Here is a 19,676-nt window from a genome sequence, read left to right as displayed (position 1 = left end):
TCATTCTCCCATAAAAACGGCATTCAACAACCTCCTCGTATCTGTTATGATAAGTTTTGGCACCTCGCTATGTATCAATAAAGAAGTGAATATGTTCCAGGTTTTGCTAAGTGTAGCTGCATAGAGAGCATCACTAACTTCAGATCCACATCCAGTCATTTTGTTCTATAACAAATATGATAGGCCTGGCTTTCGAGAGATAAAAAGAGTACTAGAATAAGGTACTGTATGATCAGTGTGTTACTCAAATACGTAATGGCAACATGCATATCATCTTGTGAATTTTGTGGGGGGAAACAGCTCAGCAGCTGTTTATTTAGTGGTTTGAGAAATGGTTAAAGACTCAGGAGGTAAGAGACTGACATGAGCCAATAGTATAAGCCAAATGATGATGATGATGATGATGATAATGGCTCCCATGAGATTGTTTGACTTCCACCTAAAGCCTTTTAACAGGAGCTGCCCTTACTGTGACATGTGATGATTAGCATCACGTGTGTGTGGGCAGGTTTTTTTCCAGTTTTTCCCAAATGCAGACTGATTTCAAAGAGAAATGTTTTGTTTTTTTAAATTTTCTTTTAAGTTGAAATGATGTTTGCATGGGGTTCATTTTCATGATCTAAACTCATATGAAGCGCTGTTTGCTTTTTAAGTACATAAATCAGCTTACTGAATTGGCGGCTCCATTTCAGGAGGATTTCGGATGCTTCGGGCCATGATTCTTTTCAGCACCATCAATTCATTGAGCTGTAATTAACACCAGTTTTGTCCTTCCATGACATCACTTAAAGACGTCATTCAAACTTAATAATTCCATGAAAATCCGTAACTACCAAATTATGTGAACAAATTGGAAAGCGTTCTTCGTGTTGTATTTTCACCCATAAAGGCCACTTCCTCTCTGTTCTTTCTTTGCTCTGTATGTCTTTGCTCAGGTCTGATGGCAGACTTTCCTCCAGCTCTCCTTCCATGCCTGCATCTTGTCATTACTGTCCAAGCTCCAAGCTCCAAAGCCATATATGTCAAAGTCAGATCAGTTGTCACACTGTTGTGTCTTCCACTGCTTTTCAGAGTTGGGAACAAACAGTTCTTTAAAAATGTCATGTTTTTTGTCATTGTCGCTCATAAACCTGCAGAGAGTCATCACCTGACTTTCAAGTTACAGTTAAGCTACAGCTCTATAGTGGAGTCTATAGAGGCAGGCAACTGCTTTTAGTGAAAACCTCCCATAAACCCACTACATGCATAGCACCAGATGGAGCAAGTTAGCTCCTAGCTAGTTAACATAGTGAGACATCTGTCAGCTGAAGAGATTTCTATTTCTATTTCTATTTTAACTCAGGTGTCTCCCTGAGTCCAAGGGCATGCTGACATCTTTTCTGGCATAATTGTGGTATAATTCACCATGATAATGTTCTTTGTGATTTTCAAACTAAATATAGTCCTTGATTACAGAGAGATGATGTCCATTTAGCAGATTAAAATGATCACCCACCGCTTCTTTTAGCCATTGCCAATAAAGCTATGTGGAGCTACTGCCCAAAAAGGTTATAGCTGTACCAATAGATGGTTTATTCAACCACCTGCCAAGTATTTTTGGAAAGTGATTGGAAAGTTTTATTAAACTTTTGTTCACGGTCTTCGTTAGAAAGACACCGAGAATTATCTTACAACATTTGAATGGTTGCTACACTGATGGTGTAATAAGTTAAATTCTGCAACGCTGCGCCGCTTTCTCCTCTTATGTTCCATGTCTTGTGGGTCTTTAATATGACTGTAACAATAACAGGAAGATGGCTCACCCTGTCATCACCCGTTATCTAATGTTTTGAAGGCATGACGTTTTTCCAAACAGTTTACGTGGAAGATTTCTCAGATCGTTACGTGTAACAAATAGTCTGGTGTGTCAAAGTTGTTGCATCGTGCTGAGATGCATCACCTCTAGCAGTCCTTCTGTGGGTGCACGGATGTCTCCCTGGTAGTCATAGTGATCATTGCCAGGGCCACATTTGATGATTTCACCATGGATCTCAAACATCAGATTCTGTGTCAGGCTGACCAAACTGTCATGCTGACTATGATCATTGGTTGCTTGGACCACAGCACACATAGAAATCATCAGTGGAAAAGCTTGCAATGTCCAAACCGATGCCACCAAGAGTATGCTGCTTATTTACTTTGGCATGTGGTGTTGTGCGCCATCAATACATTCCCCATGGTCAGACTATCAATGCTAATTTCTACTGTAATATAAAATCGCACATCATTGCTGCTCACTGCCTTCCCATCCACCAGATACAGGTGTTACTTCATCATCTTCCCTAAGATATAATAATTCAAGCTAAAAGATTGCTGTTTTGGAATATAACTAATATGCAGGTGGTCAGGAGAAGACCGAGAGAGATCCAACATAGCTGAAATGCTGGAAGCATTGTTTGCAGATCAGTGACTGCCTTGAAGAGAATTCATTTTGTTGTTGTTTTTTATAGGCGCAGTGGCACCTTGTAGCTGAAAAGAAAACACATTTAAAGGTTACATTGCAATTTGAAGCTTGAACAGATGACTTCCAGTCTTTCCCTTTGCCTCCTTAAACACACATGAAAAGCTTTATTAGATTGATCGATTGAGCCGCGTCTATCGCATCTTCTCCTGTTTTACATCTCTCTAACGTCCTGTTCTGCAAACCTTTCATTTTAACTCTGGCCACTGCATTACAGCTGTGTTTAAAAAATGCTTCTTGCTGGTCGAGACCCCACAGAGGCCCCAACAGGCTCATCTGCGTCTAGACAACCAGGGAGAGAGAGAGGGAATATCCCACTTGGCTACTCATAGAGACAATGATGCAGTCAGACAGCGTGTCTGTGGATCACTCTCGCAGACACAACCTCACATTGAGCCGGCGGGTTATGGAGATAAGGTGTGCTTTATTTAGCAACGTCAAGATGATGGAGCCTAAATCATGACGCCACCGCTGGCTCCACACCTGCCCGTGGCACAAAGCGAGGGCAGTCCAGCGCACGAGAGTCGAGTGGGCCGACTTTAAAGCTGTCTCTTTTATCTGTGCACAGCAGATCCGAACCGTTCACATGCAGCGATAAAATGGAAGCATTAAAACTTTTTTGTCACCATGTGTGCCGCAAATACGGAAGAAGTTTGTCTTGCAGATTGTAAAACATATGTAAATAAATTTCCGAGCAAATCGACTGTGATGTTGATAAGGGCTTAATGAATGTGTGATAGCATTACCGTCTTTTAGAAACACAAAAAATGACTTCTTTTTTCCCTCTTTCCTTTTTTTTCTGTTTGCCTGGCTCCTATCCATTTTTGTTTGGGTTTTCTTTTTATGTTGGCAGACAAGGAAGCTTATGCTATTGTTGCATTCAGTTGCTCCGGCTAAGTGACAGCTAAATGTCTGAAATGCAAAATGTAAATGCAGGAGGAAGAATGTTCCCTCGACAGGGTTGTTACTCTTTTATGCTGATTTGGACCGCATTCTAACTCAAAGACATTTCCTTGACATTCATTTATATTTTGGCTGCATATCTTGTCAGCGCAGCATACTATGCTTATGCATATAGAGAGCTCATCATGCTGTGACTGTGCAGGCCTGGCTCTTGTTCTTGATAGTTTCTTTTTTTCTTTTTGGATACTGTGTTTATGATGACTTTTTGTCTGATCCCCATTATTTTCCTCTGTCTCTCCTTTTTTTCTGCCTCAGGATCTGAAGAAGGTGCTGTCTTTCCCCCCATACCCTGGGGAGTTTTTGCACCCGGTCGTGTATGCCTGCACGGCGGTCATGTTGCTCTGCCTCTTCGCCTCCATCATCACGTACATAGTGCACCACAGGTATGAAGAAAATCTCCACCTTGATTTTGTTTAAGTATGCATTTGGGCTTTAATCCCTCCCTGCACGTCTTGCCTCGATTTCTAAAATTGCAGCCATTAATTTCACTTCTTCATCATCTGGACATTCAGGCAGACGCTTATGTAATCTCCTTATTTCCCGCCCTTTTACCTTCATGCTTGTTTTTGACTCTTCTGTCACAGATCCTGAGCTGACTGTGGTGTGAGTCAGATGCTTTAGGCTGGCATAAAGTATTGCAGCCTGTCTGACTAAGAGGATATAAAAACATATACACAAATGTGTGTATGTGTAGCTGTGTTTTAGACAGCTACAGCAGAGATATATGCGTCTAATGGATTTCTAAGGAGTACTTTTACCAGCTTTGTTCTTTTTATTCGGCATGGAGATGAGGGCAAAAAAATAAAAAAGTGGACCCTGTGGCTCTTGTGGTTTTGTACGGTGGCATCTGTCTGCTCATCTTAGTTTCATCTGCTGTGAATGCTGTTATTAAAGCAGGAGGGAGCTTGACTGGCGTATTGTTTCAGCACAGCAATTCATCATCTGTTGTTCTTGTAGAGCATCACTCATTTTATCATATCCTTGGCATTAATGTGGTATTATTGTAATAGCTTTCCATCTATTTTCATATAAAGGAACTAAGAAATATCTCAAATGTCACATTTTCAAAAAATATTGTTTTATAACACAGTTATCTGGTATATTCACAGTAAGATTTTTATTTTCGTTGTGTTTTTTTCTGTGGGTGGGGTCTCTGTTCTTACGGAGACTGAACTGAATTTATTAAACTATACGAAGGCGCAGAGGCTTTCGCAGTTTACATCCATCTGTGACACCTGGGATGGAGACAGGGTGGGTCCTTCTGCAGTCAGACAGTGATGACAGCATCTGGGGCTCCAAACAGCAGCATCACTTGCTGTCGTCTGGCACTGCAGTATTGACGTTTGAAGGAAAAATTGGAAATCGCCATAGAGGCAGGAGACTGAGATGTTGTGGTTTCGAGTGAAATGAAAAAAACAATTCCCAGATACTGGTGTGCATTTTGTAGTTTTTCCACAAAATGGAATTAGAGACAAAAAGAATCAATTCAAATTCATTTGAATTTCTCTTTGTGGTGTATAGTTAAGGATTGGATTTTTAAACCTGTATTTTGATTTTTGATTATTTAAGCTACCAGGGATCTACCAGGGGTCTTGTTTTTGGCATTTATCTCAGGGCTGGTTTTAGGTTCTCCATCACTTCATCAGGGATCAAAAATGAGCATAGGACTTTATGAGAGGCCCAGTAACTATGTTGTCAGGGGCACCTTGGCCCACAAGGTAAATTGGTCCTGGGTGAGGGGTCAGACTAAGTGTAATTCAAAATAGTCCTATGAAGACAACATCTTGGCACATATCAACATTGCCTGGTGAATGAATGTTTTGGCACTACCCCGAAGCAAGGGCTGGGAAAGGACTCTGCACATAATAAGCCACATGGGTCCAACCTGCTGTAGGCTCACCACTCGCAGGAAGCGTAGCAGCAATCTGGGATACAGTTACAGGCAAAGGCAGAGACCGTGATAAGACCAGGAGAGACCATTCATTAGAAGGTCAGAAAGGAGCTGCGGTTCCTCTGCATCGAAAAGAGCTGAGGTGGTTCAGCACCTCACTGGGATGCCCAAGTGGTACCCAAGAGGCATATCCAACTGGGCACATGCAACTGTGAGGAAACACCAGGGAAGACCCAGGAAATGCTGGAGAAATTATGCATTGCAGCTGGCTAGGGATCACCCTCATATTCCCCCAAGAAGAGCTGGAGGAGATAACCAGGGAGACACAGGCCTGTGCATCACTGCTTACTTTGCTTCCTCCCCAACATTGAAATGCAGCAGAAAATTGGTTGGAACTGCTTTTCCAATAAGGATGGTAGAGCATCATCGGGATTAAACGATAGTTTAGAGATGTTGTGTTTACATCGATAACACAGCTATGATAATCCCAATAAACTGAACAAAGCCAAGTAGACAGACATTCATTCATCAGAGAGTGCTTTTCGGAGCAAGAATGCAGAAATTCCAGATTAAACTAGAGTGAGAACAAGCCCATATTTAAGATATGATGCCAGAGCTTTTGTGGTGTCTGTCACACACAGGAGAGGGTTAGAGGGCTTTTCTTTCAACAGTGCTCACATTAACAAACTCCAACACCTCCTCCTCCTCCACACCTCCCTCCAGGCTCTCCCTAGTACTAAAACACATCTCTGTTTAGTAACACTTTACTTGTGTAGTATCACTCCAGCTGACTGACAGTATCCAAGCTGTGAAGCGTTGGGACTGTGTTAAATGGGCAGAATAGAATAGAGGCTGTCCAAAGGCACCGTGTGCAGTGGGCACGTTGAATCTGTCACATTCTCACTTTAGCTTACTAACACATACACACATGCATAAATATAGCAATACACTGTGTGCTTTAGTTCTTTCTCTGCTGGCAAGATAATAAGACAGAATATGTGATTAAGAGTGCATGTGATGTATGATGTATGAGCCAAGGAAGAACATAGTGGTGGGTATCACGTCTTTGAACCCCAAATCCTTTGAGTCCAATTGATGAAATTTGAGTCAAAAGTGTTTACAGTCATGACTCAGTGAATATTCGAAAACACTGATATCATGCTGTTAGAGTCAGAGGAATACTTCAGTAATTTCCAGTTTATACAGTAACCATCCAGTTTATCTCTATAAACAGATATCTGCATATGAATTTGCATAATATGCATTTGTATCGAGACTTCTTTTGACCCAAAAGCTTTCTGCTTTCAGGTCCGCTCGTCTGCTTGTAGTCTTATCATATTTGAGCAGGCTTTGGTAAAGAGTCTGTGTGGAGCTGAAACAGGGATTTCATATTCCAATGCAATCTCAAAAGCGTCATTTAGGAGCATAGATGATGGGTCTCCATTCAGCACAATCACAAGCCCTACCTGATTTAAATTTGGCTAATCTTCCCTTCAAGATCGGTCCTTGTGCATCTCAACTGATGCCGGTGTGAAAGCTGTTTTTTTTTTCTTTGTTTTTTCTTTGTTTTTCAGAATGCTTGTGTGTGCAGTCTGCGATTTCACCATAGACCTCAGACTTACAACTCAGGCCTCAAGGATCTCATTAGCATTGTTTCCAGCTGGAGCAAGCAGTAAGAAAACTTTAAACCAGCTGCAACCCAGTGGTGAAGCTCACTAGTGAATTGAGTAGTGCACTGAGTAGATAAAAATATACATATTTTCTAAAGTTGATGGACACCAAAAGTGAATCACAAATATTGCACTCTGGACTCACATTTGTCAGGAAAATTAGTCCAAATGAATTCTTTTGTTCCTCCAAGTGTGCTGGATGTGCAAATACACAACTGCTTGCTTATATATCCTCTACAAATACATACATACACATTGCCAAAAGTATTCGCTCATCTGCCTACACATGCATATGAACAGAATGACATTGCATTTTTAATCCATAGGGTTTAATATAGGCCAGACAATCCCTTGAAGCTATAACAGCTTCAACTCTTCTGGGAAGGATTTTCACAAGGTTTAGGAGTGTTTATGGGAATTCTTGACCATTATTCCAAAAGCAGGCAGCACGGTGGCACGGTGGTTAGCACTGTTGCCACACAGCAAAAAGGTCCTGAGTTCAATTCCAACATCAGGCCGGGGTTCTCCCCGTGTTTGTGTGGGTTCCCTCCGGGTACTCCGGCTTCCTCCCACCGTCCAAAGACATGCAGCTTGTGGGGATAGGTTAATTGGAAAATCCAAATTGCCATTAGGTGTGAATGTGAGCGCGAATGGTTGTCTGTCCCTGTGTGTTGGCCCTGCGACAGACTGGCGACCTGTCCAGGGTGTACCCCGCCTCTCGCCCTATGACAGCTGGGAAAGGCTCCAGCGCCCCCCGTGACCCTGAAAAGGAGAAGCGGAAGCAAATGGATGGATGGATATTCCAGAAGCACATTCATGAGGTCAGATGCTGACAGATGAGGAGGACTGGCTCTCTGCTCTAATTCATCCCAAAGGTGTTCTGTTGGGTTGAGATGAAGACTCTGTTCAAGCCAGTCAGGTTCTGCCACACTAAACTTGCTCATCCATGTCTTTATCCACCTTGCGCTGTGCACTGGTGCAAAGTCATGTTGGAACAGAAAGGAACCATCCCCAAACTGGTCCGACAAAGTTGACTGCGTATGTTGTCCAAAATGTCGTGGTATGCTGAAATATTAAGTTCCTTTGACTAGAACTAAGAGGCTGACCACAACTCCCGAAAAGCAACCCCACACAATAACCCTCCTCAACAAAATTTACATTTGGCACAGTGCGGTCCTGGCAACTGCCAAAGTCAGAATCATCCATCTGATCACCAGACGGAGAAACGTGCTTCATCACTCCGAGTATGGTGGTGGCATTCTTTACATGACTGCATTTGATACTTTCCATTGTGCTTGGTGATATAAGGCTTGGATGCAGCTGCTAGGCTATTCTATGGAGCTTTCTATGCATTATTCTTGAGCTAATCTGAAGGCCACATGAAGTTTGAAGGTCTGTAGCATTTGATTCCGCAAAAAGCTGGCAACATCTGAACATTATGCACCTGAGCAGGTGGTCTACCACTTCATGGCTGAATGGCTGTTGTTGCCAATCACTTTCATAACTTTGTTATAATACCATTACCAGTTAACTGTGGAATATTCAGTAGTGAGGAACGACTCGCTGTACTCCTTGCATAGGTGGCATCTTATCAAGGTACCATGCTAGAGTTCACTGACCTCCTGAGAGTGATCCATTCTTTCACAGCAGCTGTCTGCATGCCTAAGTGTTTGAGTTTATACACCTGTGGCCACGGATGTAACTTGGCTAGGGGAGTGAATACTTGTGGTAGTGTAGTGTATGTCATATGTTACTGTTTCTGTGAGTTTGTCTTATTATAATATAATATGGTGGGCCACAGTTCATTGCACTGAACACAAATTATATTATTTTCATATATGAAATAGATTTCAACCATATACCCCACTGCCTTTGCCACGTTTCCTCTTTTTCCTCCATCATAATTAACATGCATTTCCATGCAGCGGGTACCATCTAACTGTGTAACGGTGCTGCAGCCTATAGTTTATGGAGCTTCAGCAGCATATTTGGAATGTGTCTGCCACCAATAAAAAGACTTGGCTCAAACTACTCATTGCATAATGTGTCATATTACACTGTCCATAGCTTTATTGTCCCTTACATTTGGCTGAGGACCGGACACAGGGTGAGAGAGCAGATGCAAAGTCAGGACAGTTTTATTCCCCCTTCACACTGGGAGATTGGGACATGGAGGGTTGCCAGGTTAATGTACTTGACCCAGTGAAAGCCCAGAGCAGAGCCTATGAAAACCTCCTTCAAGGGAGGCCTGAAGCCGGCCTGATTTATGGCCTCTTTGCTGGAAGGAGTTCAGTACCTGGATCGCAGGAGAGGCATCGACAACGGTAGCTTTAATTCTCCCTCCCCTCACACAGAGCAGTGAAGCCCGGCCCCAGAAACACCTCATGGCTCACTGCTGAGCCACTGCTTCATCTACAGTTGGCTCACGTGCAGCTGGGGCTCTGCTCCTCCATTTTGGGGAGTGGAGATTTCCAGCACATGGTTATATAATTTCAAATGGTGACAGTGACTGTAAGGTTGAAGAGGCTGGAGCCGATGTAGGAAAGTAATTAAAAGAATAGATGGTCTAGTAATTCACACAGTCCAACTAATGTGTTGGTAATGTCTGACCTATTCAGCTTATTTTCAGCTGGGTGAAAAGCGATGGTTTGGGTTACCATAAATGTGCTGCTGCACAGAGCGTGGCTGCTACCATATTTCACAAACAGATGCAGGGCTTAGATGAAAAATGTAAAAACTTCAACTGGCCAAACCAACTGGAGGCAATCTCCTTTTATTTCATCATCAAATCAGCTGATTGATTCTCTTTTGTGTACATATGCTGCATGTATTGTACGCAAGAAGGTGGTGGAAAAAAGCTGTGTGGAAAGAATGTACATTGAATTCTTGTAAAAGAATCTGCAAATATCCCTTTGCCTGAGGTCCATCATTCTAAAATAAGCATTATGCATTTTGTAGCAAGGAATTAAATCATTCGTATCTTTTGATGACACAATATTCTGTCTTTCACTTTGTACATGCAGAGATCTTCTTTTTGAAAGGGCCGTTTTTGTTTTTTGGGTTTGTTTTTTTTAATGCACTTTCCTTTTTTTATTGTCACAAGACTTCAAACAGCATTGCTGTAAATAGCATTCTTCTAAAAGTTCAATCAGAATGAACTTAAAAGTAGCTGAACTGCTTTTTGCTGTGTAGCAAATACTTGTAAAAATGTGATTTTTGCAGTTCATTCTGCTTTTAGCAAACAGTATTGATATAGTCAATGCAAAGAGATATATGTATTTTTTTGCACTTCAATACTGAGTCTTCTTATAAAATAATATAATAGGGACATCATTTAATTCTTTTTTTTGATAACACAAATGTCATATATTTGAACATAGTTACATGATTATCTTTGGCTTTGTGTTATGGTGATCTCTATCAACAGATATCTTGCATATGAATATGCAGAGTATGTAGGCAAGATTTCTGGAATTTGAAGCTTTCCAGTTTCCATTTTTACTCCGCTTGTAGTCCATGTTCAGTTTCAGGAGGCTTTGGCTACATGTGTCTACATAAACAGTCTGAATGTCTTACAAGTATGAGCTTTTTATTAGCGTTAAAAGACTGATGAAGTACTGTTGTCACCCTGGCAGGCGCGTAGGCGATGTGGATATCTAAGTTTGCAAATGCGATAACTCGAGTACGAAGCGACGTAGGAGTTTCATTTTGGATACCATTGGTGTATCTACTTGGAGGCTGAGAGGTGCCACTGCCAGTATTTTTAGAGATGTATTTGCATTTGTAAACAGTGACTTTCTGGATAAACCAAGGCCCCAAAATATTGACTGTTGCAGGCTAAGTCAGCACAGTAGTTAATGGGTTTCCAGATTAATGTTACCTGGAAGCAACTATTGTTGTGATTTGGTGCTATATAAGTGAATAGCATTTAACTGAGTTGCATTTTTTCTAGTGTACCCTTGCAATACCCTTTCTCATTGAGAATGAATGGTGCTGTGGTGCCACAACTGATCTTATGTGTATGGTTGATAATGATTGGCTGGGATAGTGCTTCCCAAGTTCTTCAAGAGAAATCTGGTAAAATTCTATGCTCCTCCATCTGAATGTGGAACTGTCTTCAGACAGGAATACAAATAGCTCACAATGTTTCTGCTAATAGATTTATTTTTTTCATAAAAATTTAAATATCTGCTACTCAGCAGGTGTATTGGTAGTGAAGTATATAAAACTTTGTTTATACTACTCGGTTTCTATGGACAGCACTACCAGGTTTTACTGTTAATATATATGGTAGGAGATAAATGATAAAGAAAACTGATGCTGACCTTTGTAAATAATACTGAAAGTAACACAATTTCAACCAAATTTACAAAAGGTAATCCACAAAACTCTTCACAGTATGATATTTATCACTATTTATCTACTAATTTTTTTTCCCTTGAACCTTTTTTTTGGCAGTGCAATCCGCATCAGTCGGAAGGGATGGCATATGCTGCTCAACTTCTGTTTCCACACAGCGCTGACCTTCGCTGTGTTTGCTGGCGGCATCAATCGAATCAAATACCCCATCATCTGTCAAGCAGTAAGTGCATTCCCTTTTCATTCGTCCCACTCTCAAAGCTTTTCAAAAAATTGATTGTGAATGTCTATTCAGGTGTCCACAACCAGGCCACTGGGTGCAGTATGTGGATGTACAATAACCCCGCTTTGTGTGTCTTTCATGCTTCAGCTGCATGTATGGTCTGGTCACTCTTTTAGTAAAGTGGTGGCCTAGTGAGTGCGGATGATTCAGGCCTTCCCATCATAACTGCACTCAGTAGCAGGCTCTCTATTGTCTATCTTTGTCTCTTTCTTTTTGCCCAGGGGTTAGTGGTGGGCATTGTGCCACAAACATTGTGGATGTTTTAGAAATTGTTAGCATATAAAAGATTTTCTGGTCAATAGAATTTTGTACAAACATGCTTTTCTATGGAAATTTCGATGTTGCATTTACCACATCGCTTTTCATTAAAGGCACCCTGCCTGTGTACTTGAGATGCAACATGATCGTTGTGGATTGCGTGTCTGTCTTCATAAATAACAGTAAAAGCAGTTTCAAAGGATTTTTAAATTACTTAATGAAATAAGCTCCAGGATTTTTACGTGTTTGATAGGGGTGCAACGATACACAAAATTCACAGTTCGGTTCGGTTCGATACTTTGGTGTCACGGTTCGATATTTTTTCGATACAAAAAAAATGTTCATGCCTTTTTAATTTGTCATTTATTAAAATTATAAATATATATTTTAACTCAAAAGTACAGTTTTTAAATTTAACCCTAACCCTTGTGCGTGTTTTTTATTTTGACAGCGAATGCGCACCTGCGGACCACTTATGTGCAGCCCTGGTTATTTAGCTCGTCATATTGCAGCCACAGAAATTATTTTGTCCATGAAACCATAAAGCTGCACTTTCTTTTTGCCTTATAGTCTGATTTGTCATAACTTCTCCTGCTGCTTTTACACACACTCACATAAGCTCAGCGATTCTCTGCGCGATCAACCTCTCACATGTTTAAGCTGCGGGAGATTTCACTTGTCATGTTTGCATAGTAAGCTAACAATTAATAAGACGATGTCAGAGGAATTGGTGCACAAATTATCATCACTCACAGATCAGTGCTGTCGCTCTCTATACACAGTTTGCACGATTGCAAATTGAAAGCAAAAAAACAAGCGCAAATTCAAACACGATTTCAATATGTCACATATTGACAGTGGCTCACCGATGCCAATGACATAATTACCCAGCTACATTTCTGAAAGAATGCAAAAGCATTGACATATATTTTTCCTACAATAGCCCGACGGGCAGGACAGAGATAGAATTTTGGTAGCCCGACTGAAAAAAATCGCTAGCTCCGGGACGTCGGGCTAGCGATATTGCGAGCCCTGTATCTGATTGAGGAATCACTCATCTTTGGAAAAGAGAGTTTATTACAGAGAAATGTCTCTTTCCAAAATAAAAGCTATACTATCCGCTTCTTCTGGGCTATATTCTCAGCAGCATTTTAAACATATGTAAGGAGAATCATGTGCTAACAGCTGTCTAAATGACTCGGCTAAAGTTAGTAGCATGCTTGCTTGTTTTTGTCTGCTTCCACTTGTCTTTGCACTAGGATGATGTCGGCGTAAATGTGCAGTCATATTCGTTGTGTTCCCACTAGTGCTGTCAGCGTTAATCTCGTTGAAATGACCTTAACGCCACAACATGGCAAATCTCCGTTAACGAGCTACCCCTGATCGTCCCGTGTAGTTGATAAAATAAATTACAAATGTTGTATTGTTCGATACATATGCGTACCGAACCGAAAGCACTGTATCGAACGGTTCAATATCGATACGAATATCGTTGCACCCCTAGTGTTTGAATAGTATTTGTATTTGGTTGATGAAACACTTGTTTGCTATGTTGCGCTCCTATCCGTGACAAGGCAGTAATGTGTTAAGTTTGTGTATGATGGTTTATGGTTCATGATTTGTGTTTTTCTCAACCTAACATCTGCACAGATTTTGTTTTTTTGCCGAGCTTGTGGGTTACTGTAAAAAATCTTGAATGCATTATGGTCCCTGGATAAATTGAGGGCCCCTGCATGCTTAAAGTGTTTTCACTCCTCTGAGGCATTGGAAATCTTATAGTATAGGCATTCTTTAATTTGGTATATGGCGTGCTTTTTAGATGAGTCCTGAAGCTCACATCATTGAAAGTGTTTTAGATTTAGAGTTCAGTCACTGCTCATGAGCTCGGGTCTTGCGTGTCCCTGCCTGCAGGTACTGTAGCCCTTTTTATCCTCTACAGCCTTGATGAGGGTTGCATAGATTTAGGTAAATCATATGTGGTTAGCTGGACCAAAGACGGTGAGGCAGTTGAATGACAATGGAGACCATCACAGCAATCACTGAGCCTAGCTATAGATAGAGAAACAGGCCCTGGATAGCAGTGACTGCATTTTCATATTAAAATACTTGCATACAAATCTAAATAACACTTTCTACACTCTGGTACTCCACTTGAACTTAGAGTGTAGCTGTTTTTGACAGAGTTTGTAACTTGAAAACAGAAAAAATACCTGAATAAAATCACATCAAAAATGAAACAATAAAGCTAATACAGTACTGTGCAAAGTTCTTGAGCCACGCCTCGTTTCTTTATATTTTGCTATGAAAAAAGGGAAATAGGGGTAAAGAGACATGTAGTTTGTGAAAGAGTTTGTGAAATTGTAATGTGCTTTAAAGTCAATATTTAGTATGACCACCTTTGTTCTTCGCACAACTTGATCTCACTTGGGCAAGTTTTCTTGTAATTTCTTTGGATAGATTGCAGGAATAGTTCTGCAGGCTTCTCGAAAGAAAGACAAAACCATCTGTCATGATCGGTTGGGGGTGAGGGGAAGGAGACGGGACAAAAGACACACTGTGGAAGAAAGCCAGAGCTTAGTACTAACTAATGATTAAATGCAAAGTGGTGTTTAAACACATAAAGAATGAAGAAGAGTGAGGGAAAAAGAAACCCTCAGTGCTCAATGGGAAGCCCCCAGTAACCAAGCCTTAATTCAACAAAATTAAGGGAGGATTCAGGGTCATCTAACTAAACAGTTTATCAAAAAGGAAAGTTTTGAACCTAATCTTAAAAGTAGAGATTGTGTCTGTCCCCTGAATCCAGACTGGGAGCTGGTTTCGCAAACAGCTGAAGGCTCTGCCTGGCATTCTACTTTTACTTTATCATTTCTGTGTCATGCTGAAAAATAAAGCCATTACTAATTAGATGTTTTCCAGATGGTTTTGCGTGGTGGATCCACATATCGCCACACTTTCCTGTGTTCAGAATTCCATTAGTTTTGATGAGATCCCAGACAGCACTGGCTAAAATGCAGCCAAAACAATGACAAAGCCTCCACCATGTTTTAGAGATGGCTGTAGACACTCACTGTTGTTCACTGGCCTCCTCCATACATCACTTTGTTTTTTTCGGATGGTCTCTTTAGGGATCGCCACAGTGGATCATCTGCCTCCATCTCACCCTGTTCTAACATCCTTCTGTTATACCAACCCCCTGCATGTCCTCCTTCTCTATATTGGCAAATCTTCTTTTTTCTTCCTGCCTCGCAGCTCCATATTAAACACTCCAATATATCAAACATCCCCCTCTCTAACTTTTACAGAAGCCCATGAAAAATATTAAATTAAAATGTCAACATATGTGAATTTGTAAAGCTGGAAAAATCAAAGAGGCTTCTGACATAATTGCTGTGTTATTGAACTGTGTCTCTGATGTTTGCGATAGTTGACAGCGTCAGAAAGAATGAAAGTGAGAATAAAAAACAATATGTCTCTCCTTTAACTTTTTTACATGGTTAGAATACCATATGGTCCCTGTGGATTTCCTATCCATTTGATTGATAGCTTGACCGACCTCAGTAGTGAGCATGAAACATCAGCTGGAGCAGAGCATCTCCCACTGTCAGTTCACCTCAGCAGGGGGGCATTTACTGTATGTAGCCACAAAGAGATTGATGTACACCTCTTTTCTACTTCTCACTCACAGTTTAGACTGTCTTCAGTCACTACTTGTTTGGATCAGTTGGCCTCCGATGCTCCATTTTTTGTGTGCGCTATCACACATTTGGGACTCAACTCCTTCTTCTGCTGTCACAAGCACTTTAGGTGGCCTCCTATTCCATAGTGTAACAACTCTACCTCTGCTGAAATATAGCCAGCTTTTCTTGAGTTGTCTAGCAGAAGGCTCGCTGACAGGCATGTCTTAAAAAAAGTCACCACTTGTGTCACAGCCGTCAAGTCTTCCCATACGATGGTAACTGACACAAAATGGCTGGTATTTGTCCCTTTACTCTTAGAGAAATGGTGAAAGGGACACAAGAGTAGCTTAACTAGTTTTTGTCTAGTGAAGCACATCAAATCATTTTTGATTACTTGACATAAAAAAACACCCACAGGGATAAGAAATTCAAATCTTCTATCGTTTATTTTACGAATAAGGTCCAATTTAGATCAAGTTCAGAACTATTTGCACTGCTCAGATGCATAGTGGTTTAAAATTTGAGAAGAGAAGTGATGTAATGATGTACCCTTTGCAGATCTTAATGAACAGAGAATGTGGTTATCTTCTTCTAATGCTTATGAAGGCAAAGTTATATTTTCAAATAATACACAATTAGATTTTTAGCATGTAGCATAGCCTAGTGTTGAAGGTTATCCATGCAGCAATGTAAGAACAAAGACATCTCTTAACAGAAGAACATGGTGGTCCTCACAGAAACATCACTATAAGAATTCAACTGTTATCTTTCGTTTCTGTGCCATTTACTCCTCATTTTCTTAAAAGCTGGATGAAATTTAGTTTTTGTACCACTGAGTGTATAGGTGGCTGGGAGACATTGACTTTTCAGCATTCAGTACAAGCTTCAGAGGAGAGAAGAATGAATGATGTTCAATCATATTGAGGAATGTGTCATCTGCATAAAATATCATCTAAACTTAGTATGAGCTGCATATTGTTCTATATGCTTTTGAGTTGTGGCATTGTAAACAAGCACTTTGGCTGGTGTGTCCATGTTTTGATTTTTTCACTCGATTAGATACCCAAGCATTTTAAAATGTACTAAATTAAGCGTTTGTTGCAATAATCTGTTGCCTCTAAATGTTTTTTTCTCTTTTTTTTAGGTTTGTCCTTGAATTGTACATCAGTGTTTAATGTTTTGAAAGGACAAGAAATAATGTTATTATTTTCAAAAACCTATTTCTTATTAGAAAAAGGTTGTTATTTGAATTCTACTTATGCAGCCACACACAATCTCCTGCTTTCCCACAATATCAGTGCAGAGTTTTCTGATGGAGCTGTGTAATTTAGCTGACCTTGCCGCTGGTTTTTAACGTACTTACCTTTCATTCATTTATTCAACTTTGTCCTGGGGCCTTTGAATACTTTTTGATGCTCCTCCTTTACCTAATCACTGCTAGCAAAATCACTCTTGGCAGATTTGGGAAGGAGCCCAGATTGTCTTCAATTCCACTGGGATCGAGGCAGGCCCCACCAGACACAATTTGGGATAATTACAGGAATGCTTGAGGAGATGTGTGATCTCCCGATGCATATACACAGTCAGATTCACACACGGATACACGCATTGCCTGCTAAATTCACTGTACCCCCCGATCACCCCGCCAACCTCCTTACGCATACACTTACCCCCCTTTCCCCTTCCCAGGAGGAAAAATAAGTACATGCTCTCGCTCCAAACTAAGCAACTTCAAGGGGCTCTGAGTCTAGATTTGGCAGTTCTCGCAAGACTTCAAGCACGCACTCCCCACCCAGTCTTCACCCATCCCCCCTCCAACCCCCCCCCCCCCCCCCCCTCCTTTTCCTTCCACACCTGCATCCCATACTCGTCTGCCTGTTCTTCTATCTGTATGCCAGTCTTCAGTCGTGCACCGCTACTCCACCCACTGTGGCACTGTCGCTATGCAGCATCCAATGTCTTTACAGCTTCAAAGTCAAAGTCATCTCTAATCTCAATTTCTATCTTTTCTTCAAACAAGGCTTGCTTTATCATTGATTTGAGCAACACCCTAGCTGTCACACTACATTTTCTGCTTGCCCGGGCTAAGCAGGAGAACAACATACAGTATACCACTGTTTCCAGTCGACTTACCTCATGTTACCTCAGACCATCAAAATTTGGATTACACATCGCAGATGATTGTTCACTGAGTGTGACCGGCGTTAAATAACCTATTAATTTAGAAAAGAACTTGGCTAAGGATGACCTAGATCTGAGGTAACATCCAAGTGTCAGCTTAAAGATGCTATACAGAGGATTTCCCTAATTAGCACCGCACTGTGAAATTAGTTGTGATGGCAAAAGCTGTGAAAGCGAGAGAGAGAGAGAGAGAGGGCATTACATTATAGCAGTGATTTTGCTTTGTTTTTCCATTGGGTCTACTTTGACTGTTCCCAAGTTTCCCTGTACATAAATACTGTAGCTTAGAGTAGACTGGTTACCAAAAATAATTTGGAAACAATATGACAAAGATGTGATAAAAGATAAAAGACTTTAAAGTTAGTTTTTAATATCGCACTTTTAGTCTGTGCCAAATGTTTTAAAACAGATTATCTGGCAATATTAACTGAAATAAAAATGTAGTATAGAGTTCATTGAAAATTCTTAATCGCTTGTTATTTTCCACATTTCTTTTCCCTCCAGAACTATGATAATGTTTATTCAAATTTCAAATCAGTTTTCAAGGACTAGGTTCACTGAAAAAAATACTATGAAACTGATTATTGTGATTTCCAGTCAGAAAGTATAAAGAGCACACGTGTTTTTCTAGACTTACAATATTATTGTTGCCTTATAATTCTGCTTTTCCTCATTTTCTGTCATATATTTTACAACAGTCACCTTGAAGGGAAGGAAAAAAACAGATTTCTTGCCTTTACCATCATCTAATACAAAAGAGTGTCTAATAAATTATTATAATTATAAAAAAAAAAAAATACTCTGTAGTTTACATACAGTTCTGGTCAAACGTTTTGCGGTCAGGAAATACAATGTGTGTGAAAATAAGTCGAAATCAGAAATGATTTATGATCATTTGTGATAAATGTTTCTATTAACCATTAATGGTGGTTTATGGGATGAAAAAACATGTTTATTTATTACTTTAGTTTTTCAACAAGACACTTATAGGATTAGTGAGAATACAAAAACGATGCTGATTCCTTATTAATTTAACATTAATTTCACATGATGCTTTTGTTTAAGAGCTAGTAGAATCCTGGGGTTCACTCTTGCACTGTGTACTGGTACTGCAGAAGGACGTGCTAGTGCTTTGACAAGTTGCTACTCTTCTTCCACTGACCACACATGTATGGAGGAAAGTAGCCGACGAATCAAAATCAAGCCACTCTTTTTTTTTTTTGTGAAGTGTTAATTTTTTCATGTCTCACCAACATCTCCATACGAGATAAAAGAGGGATTTGAGGAGACGGAAGCAGTGACTGTTTTAATGGGGACACATTGATCAGGCTTCCTGGGCTGCTTCCAGCTTCTGTTTTGTTAACTGTGTGATCATTGTGCTGCTGCTCACTGATCCGATTATTGACTGAAATTTTGTATTTACCCAGATTCTGTGCTAACAATGGCACATCAGGTGAAAGCACACACCAGCTCTGAATAGTAAAACATCAAATATCAAAATATTGCTGTGTTTTTTAGAAGTCAGGTCCCTCAAGTATATACCAGTCTAAATGATGCACCTTTCACAGACTCAATAACGAATACAGATGGTCACAAATAGCTCCAGTCACCAATGGTTACAGCTATAATTGTGACCACCTTCGGTTCTGAAAGACACCAGAAATTCTGCTTTATTATCAAAACAAATGTTAGCATAGGGTTTCTTTAACCACACACACACACACACACACACACACACACACACACACACACACACACACACACACACACACACACACACACTATTGGTCCACTGCGGCTTGTGTGTGATTTTTTTGAAAAACTGCCAGATGGGCAACTATAGCTGTGTCGCTTTATTATTGCTGACTTGTCTCAGCTGATTTGGACATTAAAG

At 40.5% G+C, this 19,676-nt stretch overlaps 1 protein-coding gene across 1 annotated transcript in view; it reads left to right on the top strand.

Moving 5' to 3' along the window:
- Window positions 1–19,676, top strand: part of adgra1b (adhesion G protein-coupled receptor A1b) — a 203,894-nt gene that overhangs the window by 158,258 nt on the left and 25,960 nt on the right. Inside the window, exons 15-16 of the mRNA XM_085368918.1 lie at window positions 3,719–3,846; window positions 11,483–11,606. Coding sequence (XP_085225044.1) covers window positions 3,719–3,846; window positions 11,483–11,606 — 252 coding nt within the window. The remainder of the gene's footprint in view (window positions 1–3,718; window positions 3,847–11,482; window positions 11,607–19,676) is intronic.

Source organism: Diplotaxodon limnothrissa, linkage group LG13 (genome assembly GCF_057381915.1).
Source record: "Diplotaxodon limnothrissa isolate DT_005_m linkage group LG13, D_limnothrissa_male_GT1.1, whole genome shotgun sequence".
In the NCBI taxonomy this organism is placed as follows: domain Eukaryota; kingdom Metazoa; phylum Chordata; class Actinopteri; order Cichliformes; family Cichlidae; genus Diplotaxodon; species Diplotaxodon limnothrissa.
This window is presented reverse-complemented; position numbering and strand designations above follow the sequence as displayed.